General features: G+C 22.0%; 1 protein-coding gene across 1 annotated transcript in view; it reads right to left on the bottom strand.

Moving 5' to 3' along the window:
• Nucleotides 1–2435: 2435 nt before the first annotated feature.
• The window catches only part of LOC102677851 (putative uncharacterized protein DDB_G0282499), a 13647-nt gene continuing 1549 nt past the window's right edge, over nt 2436–14533 (bottom strand). Inside the window, exons 2-6 of the mRNA XM_006618176.2 lie at nt 6047–8194; nt 5142–5474; nt 4263–4496; nt 2640–3116; nt 2436–2473 (exon numbers count right to left, since the gene is read on the bottom strand). Coding sequence (XP_006618239.1) covers nt 2453–2473; nt 2640–3116; nt 4263–4496; nt 5142–5474; nt 6047–8194 — 3213 coding nt within the window. The 3' untranslated portion in view covers nt 2436–2452. The remainder of the gene's footprint in view (nt 2474–2639; nt 3117–4262; nt 4497–5141; nt 5475–6046; nt 8195–14533) is intronic.

Genomic DNA, 14533 nt, shown 5'->3' with positions numbered 1-14533 from the left:
TAAGAATTATATTATTACAAATTATTATATATAAATTTTAAATTAATAAATTATAAATTATTAAATAAAAATTTATAAAATCAATGAAAATAATTTTTAAATGCTTTGCTATAATTCAAAAAATTTGTTTTGATTAAATTCAGATTTTAAATATAATTTAAATTAAATATAATATTAAATATTATAAAAGGAAACTTAAAAAAAATAAGAATTATTCGCAAATAATTTCTATTTGTATCTATTTAAGATTCAATTATAGTCATTATATAGTCATAAGATTTAATTTATATATTCACTATATATCTATCTTATAAAATACTTACAGTATTTTTTTAAAATTATATTTTTTAAAATATAAAAAATCTCTAGTCATAAAATTAGAATTATATACAAAAAATGTAAGTTTCTACAATATTGTAATATAATAGATAAATTGTTTATGATTTCTCAAATTATTATTAAATATTTAGATAATCATATGTACAGAGAAATTAATTTTTCATTAATCCTTTGAATTTAATTTTTATTGGCCATTAATTATTTCAAATAAAATATATAACTCTCTATGTATAAATAATAAATGATAAATTCTAAATAAATTAAAATGAAAATAAATGAAAATATTGCAATTTATATATCGTAAAAGTTTTTAATTCGAGACAACAGATTGTTCTTTTAAATTTATCTCTAAATTCTATATATATAAAAATGTTATCTTTTTTTTCAGTTGAAATTTTCTAATATTTTTTAATCTTATATTAATTCAGTTATTAATATATATTTTTGTAATACAATTTAAATGTTAAAAATATAAACGTTCTTTAAATATTTCTCTACTATTTCATGGGATTTTAAATTTTAGTCACGAAATTATTGTAAAATGATCGCTCTTTTCAATTGATGAAACAACGTGAATCGGAATACGATCTCCTTTCACCATATAACTGAGAAAGTTTAAAACATTGTCAAACATGTGGAATACGTATAAATGTGCATTACTATAGCATCTGAATACAAATAAGTACTTCCTTTGGATGGTTTCCAATTATGCAAAATCAAAAGTGGTGAACACAAAAGAAAATATATATATATTATTAATAATATAACTGTATATATTGTGTGTGTATTCATAGAAAAAGTTCATGAAATGTCTAAACATAAACTTTTAATTCGTTTAAACAAAATTTAAATTTAATAGCATTAAAAAATCAATTTCAAAAAGTGATAAATGTTTTCATAATATTATAACTATAGTTCGTTGAAGAATTTATTATTTTATACATTTCAGATTTATGTTATTCATTATCATGCGTTTCACTTTTTCATTTAGTAAAGTGATATTTTAAATTCACAATTAGAAAAAACTATTAATAATGTTACATTAATAATTTATATTATTAATTATCTTAATTTATCTTAATTTATTTAATAGTATATAACAAATTGAATTTTCTACTATTGTACAATTGTAATTAAGAAACTTATGTGTACGCTTACCTGTGTACAGATCCTAAGAATTAGTTTAATTCTATTATTAATTTTACAATATATTTAATTTTATGTATTTACAAAATAATGCACAATTAAATTAATTTATATATGAATGGAAAAATATTTTTATTCTATAAGTAATTCTTAGTATAAAAGACAAAAATAAAAATAGAAAACAGACCTCAATAAAACGCACATTTCTACAAAAATATACAATCACAGAAATATTTATATTCTTACAAAAATTACAAAAATTTAATCTTTTTAATTTTTCTTTTTAATTTTTTCCTAAATTTTTAATAAAACTTTATTAGAACCTAATAAATTACATATGTAGTAATTTTTTTTTAGCAGAATATCACTTTAACGAAATGAAATTAATGTTCAAAATTTTAATATAGTTTTGTAATAATACGAGTTTAAATTAGACAAAATATTAAATTATAAAATGTTTAGTTTTTAATATTTTTTTTTTTTGTTATGAAAAATGTTTGCAAATAAAATTGTTTTCAAAATTGAAAAAATGATATAATTTTTGGAGATTGATTTCACTCCCTCAAAGAAATTTTCTGTCGATAAAAAAATTGTTCCATATATAACTCATTAAGCTCTACATAAACTTCAATAAAATTAAATTTTAAAATTAAAATTTTCAAATAAGATGATTTTCTTGTAATATAAATATACAAATATTTCTGTGACTGATTATATATTTATTTATTTTACAAATAACTAACTTACTAATAACTATTGACTTATATTGACTTAGTGCTATTAGTATTCGCTGGCCGTAATAAAATTGAAATCGTGTATTGGAAACATTAGATTTGTCTCATTTATATTTTGATACACGAGATCAAATAATAAAAAAGTTCTTAAAATTGAAACAATGATACAGTCAAATATTTACAATTAAAAATTGTGTCCTTCAGCCTTCATATTTTTTTTCATAATATTTGCGTCATCGTTTAGCTCGTGATACCTATAAATAATGTCATTATTATTTCATATAAATTTAATAATTAGCAATCAACAATGTTTCTATCTTTATTCAAATAATTTTCTGTTTTTAAAATTATTGAAAAAATACCAAAAAAAAAAACGCAAGAATATCATTTAATTTAACATTTTCAATGTTTGATGATCACCTTTGAATGTCCAGAATAAAGTATTGGTCCATCCGCAATATCGTCAATTTCCTCATCATTTTCGTCCGGATTCAACGAAGCAAATTCTTCGTGTTCCATGATTCCCCACAAAGGGATGTTCTCCTTTCCCGTGGATGCTACAGCAAGATTATTTACAGCTTGTGGAAGTACTTGATAAGCTTTTTCGATAGCCTCGAATTCGTTTAAATTATTTTTATTGTTGCTTGTATCATTGACAATCAGTTCACTTGATCGTTGCAAATTTTTTTGTTCTTCTTTCCTTTGTTGTTTTTTTAAACCGCTTTTCGAAGGTACTTCCGGTGTTGGTAATGGCGTTACCACGTAAACTCGTTCTTTATTTACAGGCGATATTGACACAGAATGCGATTCCCATGTCGATTTTTCTTCTATTGCGGACTTATTTACACTATGCACGCTACTGCTTTTTAGATTATTTATGTGTGCAATTTTCACGGACTGAAAATTAACAATTAAGATATTTATGAGAAAAATCGATAAAAATTATACGAATAATTACTATATTATACAAATATTATAATTATACAAATATTATTAAAGCATATTTAAAGAAAGATAAATTAATAAAAGTAGCAAAAATTTTTTAAAAAAATTTTAAATTGTTATAAAAATTAAAATGTTAAAAATGAATTTTTGAATAAGTTTTGTTTTTTAGTGAATTTTAATATTTTTAATTTTATGTTACAATATCTATAGAAATATTAAATATATAAAAAAAATTATATGTTGACAATAAATACGTATAATTTTATATCATATTAATAAGAAAATTATATTTCAAAAAATATTCAAAAAATATTCAAAAAATATTTATTAGATAAGTAGATTTTTCTTCAAAGAGCTAAATATTTAAGATATGAATTATTTAAATTAAAATGAATCTTAAAAATAGAAAAATCTATTTATATTTCTATAAAATATATATATATTCTAATAAAATATATATATATTTTATTTATATATTATATATTTTATATATAATATTCTAATAAAATATATATATATTTTATTTATATATTATATATTTTATATATAATAATATATAAATCTATTTATATAATCAGTTTTCTTAAAGCATGAATCTTTTTATCATAAAGTTCTATTTCGAATTCTTGCTTTAGTATTTCTTTTTTCACTTAACGACAAATTTAATTTAATTTAAAAATTTTAAAAACTTTTTAAACAAAAATATCCTGATTAAAAAATTCAATTTTAAATATAATTTAAAGATAATTCATAAACAGATTAGTAAATACTATAATATGTATCTTTTTTTTTTAATAAGACAAATAAATTAAATATATAGTTCAAAAAATATATTAATATCAGAAATATATTTTTTTATGAATATTTATAATATAAAAAAATTTCAGATTTTTTGCATTTTATATGGTAATAATGATTTAGAGATTACTGTAGAAAAATAATATCAAAAATATTAATAATAGTAAAGCATCATTATTATAAATACACTGTAAATCATTAATTCACAATTTACAAGATGAAAAATAACAATTTGAAAATAAATGTAAGTAAATGAAAGGTGAAAATTAGAGTTTATAAAGGTAGCACATAATAAATTACCGGCTGCATTTCTTCAATATGATTACTTGCAGATCCTTCGTGTTCTACTTCATTGAAACTAAAGCCAGCCAAAGAATAGGTTTTCACACTTTCATTGTGATTTTTCAACTGGTTCCCGTGGTCGCCTGGTTCCGTCGTTGTCAAGTATTCAGTTGGAATTTTCTTTGATGGCGAAAGATAAGGATGCAAGGAACTAGGTAAAATCGTGCTAAATGTTGTAGGTTTTGAATATTCCTAAAGAAAAATATTTTATTAGTTATTTTTTATTCTCTTTATCACAATAATTTTGTTCTGCGATATAGAGAATCATCTATTGAAAAAAAATATTAATCATATTAATATTAATCATATTAATATTTTTTTTACTATTATATTCAATATTTTTTATATTTTTTATATTTTTTGGAAAATTAAAAAAGAATTGTTAAGAATTAGAGTTGTGTCATGTATATTAATTAATTTGAACAATTTAAAATTAGAAAAGAATTTAATAAAAAAAATCATCATGATTTCTAATTTTCAAAAAAGATAATAAAATAAATAAAATTTTTCTTAAAAAAAAAGAAATATGAAAATTATGTAACAAGTATAGAAAAATTAACTAAAATCAAATAAAATCTGGGTAAAATCATGATCTATTTATAAAGTAGTTTAAAACTTTCTAGCATCCAAATATCGTCATTATTTTAATGATTTATCAAAAACATACACGATTTCTATTTATTAAAATTATAATTTTACATTTGTTTTTCATTTTATCGTTTTTAAAATTATAAAATTTTATTTATAAGAACTTAATTTTAAATAATTTTTCTCCTTTATTATATTATATAACTAATAAGATATATGTGTATTTTTTTTTATAATTTGTAAGCTTACTTGTATCGTCCAGTTATCGATATTTTTTTGTAATCTGCGTACGTCAATAGAATTGTTTGTTTTTGTTGTAATGCTTCGTGAATTCTCTGGTCTTAGTGATTGCACGTTCAATTTGTTCGAATTGTTAAAATTGAATTGCGATTGAAATTGATTAATAACCCGAATTTCATTTCTATATTCTTGTTGCAGGTAATTATCATCGTTCAATTCACTTCGAGGAGGAATCTTTCTTGATTGTGTTCGATTGAAATTAGTTTTAACACTCCAATCTCCGTAAGATTGTTGAAACGGAATTGGCGTATATTCTGACGTATAAGGTATGATGACTTGTACCTAAAATATTATTATTTTAATAAATTTATATAATTCAGACATATGAAATATTTGTGACATTATAATTAGAAATATTACTTATAATATTAATATTATTTATAAATTCACATTTTGTGTGTATTTTGTGTAATATATCAATCAAATAATATTGAAGATAAAGAAAAAAAGATTATAAATGTTATTAAGTAAAATTTCATATAGTTTTAATCTTCTCTTTATAAGATAAAATTTTTAATTAAATTTAAGAAGACCGTATATACTATATTGCTTCATCATTTTATTAATATATATTTCGAATAATTCAACTTTATAAATAAACTAAAATATATAATAATTATTATTATAAATAATAATATATCAATCTTTTACATGTTATAAAATTTAATTTATTATATTAATTATATCAATATTTCAATTATTATTAAAATTAAATCTCGTTGAAAAAGAAATTTACGCAACAAATTTACAATTATTTTATTTTAATAATTATTATATTTTAAATTCACTATAATTTTTCTATAAAAATTCTATCGTAATATATTATCATATATGAATTCTTTTATTTTACCTACTTGTTTATTTCGCTTCATATTTTGTTGCTTCTGAAACGTATCTTTGACATTTCTTAAATCTACACTATCTTGCTTCCAAAAATTCTTAGTTTCTAGAACAGAATTGTTTGGTTTAGCAAGATGATTCAAAAACGCTTGATTTCTCGAAGAATCGTTCGACGTATTCATGGATAAACTTGGCCACAAATATCCCGGCTGTTCGGATGGCGGAATATATGAAACATCTTGTTGATTCGTATATTGTGTAGTAATTGTTGACATTTCGACATCCTGATTTTTATTATTATTATGATTTAAAAGAACCTCATTAATAGTTGTCGAAGCTCCAAAAATATTGTTAATACTTTGAATATCCAACGAAGTATAAGAATCAGTCGGTTTAACAAAGTTCGATGAATCCTCGAAGTATATATTGTCGGTTTCTAAACTATAATCTGTAGTTGTCTTCATCGTATTATCGGAAAAATCATCGATATCGTTGTATCCATTAGTGGAAGTCGGCCATTGAGTATCTGTTCGACTTTCGCCATTTTTCGTCAGATCCAACAGTGGCGATTCTTCATAGTGTATTGATTCCTCTTTCGAGGCAAAACTCGTTTCAGGTGTCTGAGTCGTTACATGAGAATCTTTCACGACACTTCCGCTAGGAGACAAATCAGAATAATTCAAATTTCCTACATTTTGGTGAAAAATTGAAGTACCGAAGTTTGCCGATGGATTTAAATCTGGCGGTAAATAATTCAAATCGATATTCGGGATTGGGTTCGATTTAAACGATTCTTGATAATCATTTTGATTGAGGAATTTGTGATTTTTAAGATTCGAACCAAAACTATTAACAGTATTCTGAACGTGTGACACAGGTTGATTTATAACTCCGCCATTTTCTTGGTTCAAGATCGAAGGATTATTGCTATATCCTTGATCAAAAAATGGTCTTGATATAGAAGATTGAATATTGAGAATAGAACTGTCGTATGATTCTTTATGATCTGTAAGCCCTTTGTTTATTTCATTTTGGTTTTGAAGTATTCCTTCATTAACTTCCGTTCCAATGGATCTTACATCATTGTTGTTATGAATATTATAGTGTTCGTCGTTAATTTCGGGGCTTTTGTATTCTTGGCCACTTAATGGTATTACAGGAAGAGGCGGTGATTTGAAATTTTCTATCTCTGATGGATTTTGAAACGGTCTATCGAAAGGTTTTATCTCGTACAGTGGAGACATTGATGCAGAATATAATTGTGGATTTGGTAATGGATTGTTGAATGGATTTTGATTAACGGGTGCCTGAGAAATTTCTGGTATTTTGATCTCATGCGAAGCAGCGAATTGGACGTCGTGATTTGCTTGATTGCTAAGAGGGAGATAACTGTTCGAAAATTGGGCAGGGGGAGGAGGAAGAGAAGGATAATTGTCAGAATGACCTCCACTTTGCATTGGAATCCAAGGAACTTTATTACAAGGATTGCATTGTTTCCCTTTATTCGTTGATACATGAATTGCACGTGGGTCTTTCTGAGTACGTTGCATATCGAGAAAATTGTCTGAAGGGACATTGTAAAATTGTAAACTTGGACCAGGGGGAGGGCTATGTGGTGGACCAAGATGGGGGACGGAAGAAGCTGTGTGCAAGAGACCAGGATATTGAGCAGGAGCGGATGAACTAATAGGGAAATGTAGAGATGGACTAGTTTGAGATCCAATTGAAGGATGAAGAAGCGAACCAGTTTGAGATTCAAATGGAGGATAAGGTGGTGGAGGTGGAGGTGGACCAAGTTGCAGAGCAGAATGCAAATTAAATGTTGATGGGGCATAAGATTGAGGGGATGAAGGATAAGATACTTCAATGTGTGATGGTGGTTTTAATGGTGCAGAAGTGGAAGAACCGTAATTAAAGGGATTTAACCAGTTCATCAATTGTGAGAGATATCCTGGTGATTCCGTTGGCAAAGAATTTGTCACTCTTCCTGTTCTCAGAGAATGAGATTTTGATATCGGAGGTGGAACTAAATATTCATTTAATCCGATCCTTCGACTGCGACGACTAATATTTGGACCATTAAAGAACAATTCGCTTCGATCAGTCTTCAAACATGAGGATGTATCACATATAAAGATGAATAGCAATAATGTTAACGAGACCTATAAAAGCATATATATTGACGATTAGATTAAATTTTAAATTTACTTCGTATTTAGATATTCCACATTATCTTTAAAACAAAAGTGTATAACTATAAAATATAACATAAAGTGTAAAATATATAAAGAATAAAATTTCCAAATATAGATTTATTGAAACGATTTGATATCACATATATTACGAGAAATAATATATCATAAATTCAATAATAATTAATAAATATCAGATTTCTAACAGAGAAAATTCATGAATGCATATTCTAAGAAAACTGTATACTTCTCACAGTAGCCAATAACTATGGAAAATAAACATATAGAGTAAATTGAAGTAGGTCATTTCCTGAGGAACTTTCAGTACCGTTTTGAATTATGCCAGAGCTACATAATTTCTCTTAAATTAAAATACTTCTATATTTCTATACTAATTATATAAATTTTATTTCCACATTTTATATTTAACCAATTATGTATTTTCGATTTAACAAGATACTTTAAAAGATGCTAAAAATGAATGAAAATTATTTTTATAATTATATGTAAATATATTTAGTCACAAAAAAGTATTCGCATTCTACGTTACAAAAATTTAAAACTTTTTAATTCTTTATTTTTAAAAAATTTTTTTACTTTTAATAAAATTTTGTGTATAATGAATACATGTGTAACAATTTTTTTTAAATAGAACATTATTTTAAATAAGAAAATGAAATCAGTATTTCAGTACTACTTCTTTCAGAATTCAGAATTTTAAATTATAAATATTTAATGTTTTATCATTTTATTGTAAAAAATATCCTTAGATAAGATTGTTTCCAAAATTAAAAAAATATTGAAACTTTTGGAGGTTAAGTTCATTCTCTCAAAAGGATTTATCAGTAAAAAAATTACTTCATGTATAATTCATGTAAAATAATATAATTATGTTTTACACAGATATAAAATTAAAATTTTCTTGTAACATAGGATATAAATATTTTTTTATATCTTGATTATATAGATATAACAATAGTTCAAACTTCGTAAAAACTAATTATTTATTAGTCTTCTTCTTCATCATTGTATAAATTAATATTTGAATAAATTATCAAAACAAAAGGTTAGAAAGGGGAGCAAGCATAATATAAAATCAAGTATATAGAAGATTTGAACGGACAACTATGAGTTTCTCACGAGTTACAAAGTCAATGGTGTTCCTGTGGACTTCCACGTATTATTTTACGTTTATCGTGAAATATGCGAACGTGTGAGAAAGAACGAGAGTATTCGTGGATCACCGTATTTATCGCGAGAACCAGAACTGCATAAGAAAGTGAACAAACGGAAACGAAAAAAAAAAAAAAAAGACATAGTCTCCTCATATCACTTTTAAACCTAGTAACATCAAAGTCAGTGTGCTTTATATTTTTAGCTCCAGACAAGAAAATAGCAAAATGTGCAATTTTTTGTCATTCGTTGTCTTTTTAAATATTTTAGAAAAGAAGAGATAAGATAATATGATTTTTAAATGATTAAAATAATTTTTAAATGAATTTTAAATGATTTTTAAAAATTAAAATAAATAATTTGATAATAAATTTATTATTTAATTGAATTTGAATCGAGAATGAGATTTGTTTCGAATAATATTTTGAAAATAATTGAACTTTTATATTATATTAATTGTTGCTTGATAGGCAATAACAATAATTTTATTGTCTATATTATTTTTAGTTCTTGTTAAAATCGGATTTTTAACACATTTAACACATTTTTATTTCTTTGCTTCAAAGAAAAATTCTTAATAAACTTTCATATTATTTCAATTGTACATATATATAGCAATGTATGTAATTGATACAATTTATTTAGTCAATTAAAGAAATTTGAGATATGAATATTTAGAAATATGATAAACTAAAGAAACAATATTTATTTTTTAATTGAAAATTGTTCCTGAAATATTACATTCAAAATAAATATTGAACAATAAATTTGTAGTAATAATTGTAATAATAAGAAACAATAATAACAAAAACATTTATAAACACAATTATTTTTATCAAAAATAAAAACAAATAACAAATAATTTAGATTATAAAATAAAAAATAATGAATCATTTAATAGAAAATACATTAATATATTCTTTATATGAAATATTTTATTATAAATATTTTTTATTTATTTATTTTCGATATTATATAGAAATAAAGTTTAAATATTAAATATAAATATAAATATGCTTTTTATATAAGAAAATATAAAAAATTAACAAACATATTTTACTCTTATTAAACACTTTTATTTTAATTTTAAAATTCATCATTTATACATAATGCAGAATTATTATTAAATCATATACTTAAGATATATTTGTAAAAAAATTATTATAATATTTATAACGATACTCTTACTAGCAAGATATAGATAATTGCGTTATTAAAATTACATTGTCATCTAATTTTGGTTATCAAAAAACAATATGTACTCGGTCGTGAGATAGATCTTTTCTTCATTAAAGAATAGATGGTTCACACACAGTAATAGTAAAGATATATAAGAGATATTCAGTATAGCAGGGATAATGTAGGTAAGTGGGCTGTGGGTATTACGAGAGTCGGCCTACAGTGAAAAGATGTAATATGTGGTTGCATGTAATCTGTATAAAGCGCATTCAGCAAGGTGTTAGTGCGCTCATGTGAGAGATACTTGTGCCAGAATAAATATCGACGCTAATCGAGACTAACCAATCAATAATGAGACTGCAATTTTCTTCTGATTATTTCAAATTGAAATAATATCGAAGTTTATTAAGAATTTTTCTTTGAAGCAATGTGTTAAAAATCCTATTTTAACAGGAACTAAAAATAATATAGACGATATAAAATTATTCTTATTGTCTTTAAATAATATAGTTACACTATTAGTTAATCAGAAAAAGTTTAAAATAGTAAATAATATTTAATTTTTTGTTGACTTTTAATATCATAAAATTAAATAATTATGATGAGAATATTAGATCAAAAGATAAAATTTTCCAATATGTACATTAACAAGCTTAACATATGGAAAAGTATAACAAAAAATTATTGATTAATAATAATTGATTGTAGAATTAAATGAAAATGAAAATATATAAATTGAATGAAATCATGATGCAACAGTGAATTTAGTTTTCTGATTAATAGAAATTTTAATAATTGTTAACAGAGTTTTTTTAATACCATTTCTCAATATGATTCTTTAATAATTGTTAATAGAGTGTTTTTTAATATTTCGATTTTATTCTAACTTATCTCAATACATAATTTTGTCTGTGTGTAATCTCTTTATAAGATAACTGTAAAAAATTAACTTTCAAACAGGAAGATTCTGTTTGTTGAAAACTTAGTGACAAGAGATAAAGTGAAAATCTTAAAATCTTACTCTTAAAAAGAAACAAGTTCTAACGGTTTTAACGAACTATCTTGAATGGGAAAAACAATTTCAAGAATACCTTGATAATAAGAGTTAATTATTGCGCATATCAAACATATTCCGATTTTTAAAAGATAGAAAATAATAAATAAAGAATATTTAATATTTTTGTTCATTTTAATCAATATATAGATTAAATTAAATTAGATTAAGTTTGAACATTTAGTTTTTTAACAAATGAGAGAAAATAACAAATACAGAATATATATTTAATATTTTTGTTTTCGATATTTTGTAATCGACATATAATCGATAAGTTATTTTTATACATATTATACATATAATTATATTATACATATATTATACATATAACATAATAAAATGATCAAACAAATTTTATTTAATTTTCGAATATTTGATATAAATACGATATTTAATTTTCGAAATTATAATAAAATCTAAACAATGTTAGAATAAATCATGTTTTTTATTTTTATTATCGAAACAAATATTTATTCTAGATAAATGATTAATAGTATAATTGCAATATTAATTATTGATAACAATCTATTAATAAACACATGAAAATCATTTCTGATTGTAAATCTTTTTACATAATAATTAACTAATATTAGTAATAAGAAGTGATAAAATTATATATAAATATATATGAATATATGAAAAAATGAAAATTATAAATATATGACAAATTATATATTATATATTACATTATATATTATAATATTACATAATAATATATTATATTATTATATATAATAAATTATATAAACATATAAATTACAATTTTATAATAAGACAATAAGACTAATAATAATAAAACAATCAATCAACTTATTTATTCAGAATTATGTATAAAAATAAATATTTTTTATAATTACAATTCAATTATGAAAAACAAATTTAATATTAAAAATTTAAAACAAAAAAACAAGTAACATTTATATTACGTAATAAGTATTCAAAAGAAAAAAAGAGGAGAGAACATAAAAATAGAATTTAAACTCTAATCATACTTAATAAGGTCATAAAGCTTATTCAAAGAAAATCCGTATTGACATTGATAAGAGGAAGAAACGTGCAAACGGAAAGCGACAGATTTAGGTCGTATTCGGAAGAGTTTCGCTCCTATGTTGGCACTATGCCAAACGACGAGGATCATTCGAAAGCGTCGAGCATATGTTTCCCTTGTATCGTTCACGCATTCTTGTTGGATCATGTGTGATTGACAATTCATGATGTATACAAATCAGTCTTAACTTTCAAAAGCATTTGCAAATGATCATATCCGCGAATTAATTTCCTATTTCTTAGTAGTTTGCCAAAAATCAAATAAAAAAATCGTAGCAAAATTTTTCAAATCAAGAAATGCAATATGCAATTATATGGAATTTATAAAATATAATATATAGTATTTGAAATTTTTTATATATCTTTTATATTTATCTATAGAGAAGTAAGTGTGTTATATTTTAACTATTAAAAGTGTATAAATTAGTAATGTTTATTATTTGTGTCAGAAAATATTTTCAAATTTTTAACAAAAAATTAAAATGTCTAAAAATAAAATTTTTTTATATAAATATATAAAAGAATGATTAAAATGATTATAATGAAAGATAAAAAATATGTGTATTTTGTTCATTTCTTTTAATAAATATATGATTTGAAATTTTAATAAGATTAATAATGTATTAACATTAGATATATTTCTTCAAACTTATACGTTTTTCATATTTTAAGTTAATATTATTTTAAAAAAAAATATTATATAAGATTTAAAATAAATTAATATTTTTATGTATATATCTTATTCTATGTTCTTATTCTTATTTAAATTGATATTTTTATTTCGTTGAATTGTTAATGGAATTGTAAGTATATATGATGAAATGAAAATGTATATTTCAAAATAATATTGAAATTAATTTCTTCGTAAAAATTTGACAAAAAAATTTAAATAATAGAAAATTTAAAGAATAATAATAGAAAATTTAAGAAAAATTTAAAAAAATAAAATTTAATCTCAAAATATTTTAATTTTGAAGTTATTTTAAATTGTTTATTCACATTTATCAAATAAATTAATATCATACTCATATTTTAATGTTGTAAATAATTTATTAATTTATTGAAAATCGAAAGTAAACTGATCGTAAACGGATGTTAAAAAAATACTTAAATTTGGTCATGTCGTTGGATTATTGCGTTGCCAGACTTTGAATTCGTGATTTTTAACTTTCGCTTGCTATGCTTTGCATGATAAATCAAATACTTGTTCTTTTATAGAATTCTACACAAAGAAACATATATTTAGTTCTAATAAAAATTTTAAATTAAAAAGCATAGGTTAATAATTTTAATTTTAAGAGAATAATTATTCAATTCTTCTTTCAACTTTATTACCAGTTATATTTTAAAGTAAATAAATAAGTAAATAATAATTTTTTCCTAATACATAATAACCAATTATATTATTCCATAATATTTTATTATTTGTAACTTTCAAAATATACGTACATAAAATAATTTTTTTTTGAAAAAAAATTAAAAAACAAAAATATATTTCTTAATAAAACATAAAATTTTTTATTTAATTAAAATAAAAAAATAATTATGCTTTTTTTATTTTGTATTAAAATTAATGTTCCATTAGCATTAATTATAATTTAAAGATAATTTATGAATTAATAAAGAATATATAAAAATCCAAAAATTAAACAATAGAAATTATAAAAAAATTTATACAATATATACAATATATAAAATTAAAGTATATTTATATATATATATATATGTAATATAATATGAAATTTATCTGAAAAAAAATAGTAATTTTCTTCGTCAGTACGGCTTTCGCCTCATAAGATGGTTAAAAAGTCGAACATTTACTCTCACAAATATAATGCAAAATCAATAAAATACAT

The sequence above is a fragment of the Apis dorsata genome, unplaced genomic scaffold (genome assembly GCF_000469605.1).
Source record: "Apis dorsata unplaced genomic scaffold, Apis dorsata 1.3 scaffold_342, whole genome shotgun sequence".
In the NCBI taxonomy this organism is placed as follows: Eukaryota; Metazoa; Arthropoda; class Insecta; order Hymenoptera; family Apidae; genus Apis; species Apis dorsata.
Note: the sequence above shows the minus strand (reverse complement) of the source record. Positions and strands in the feature narration are given on the sequence as shown.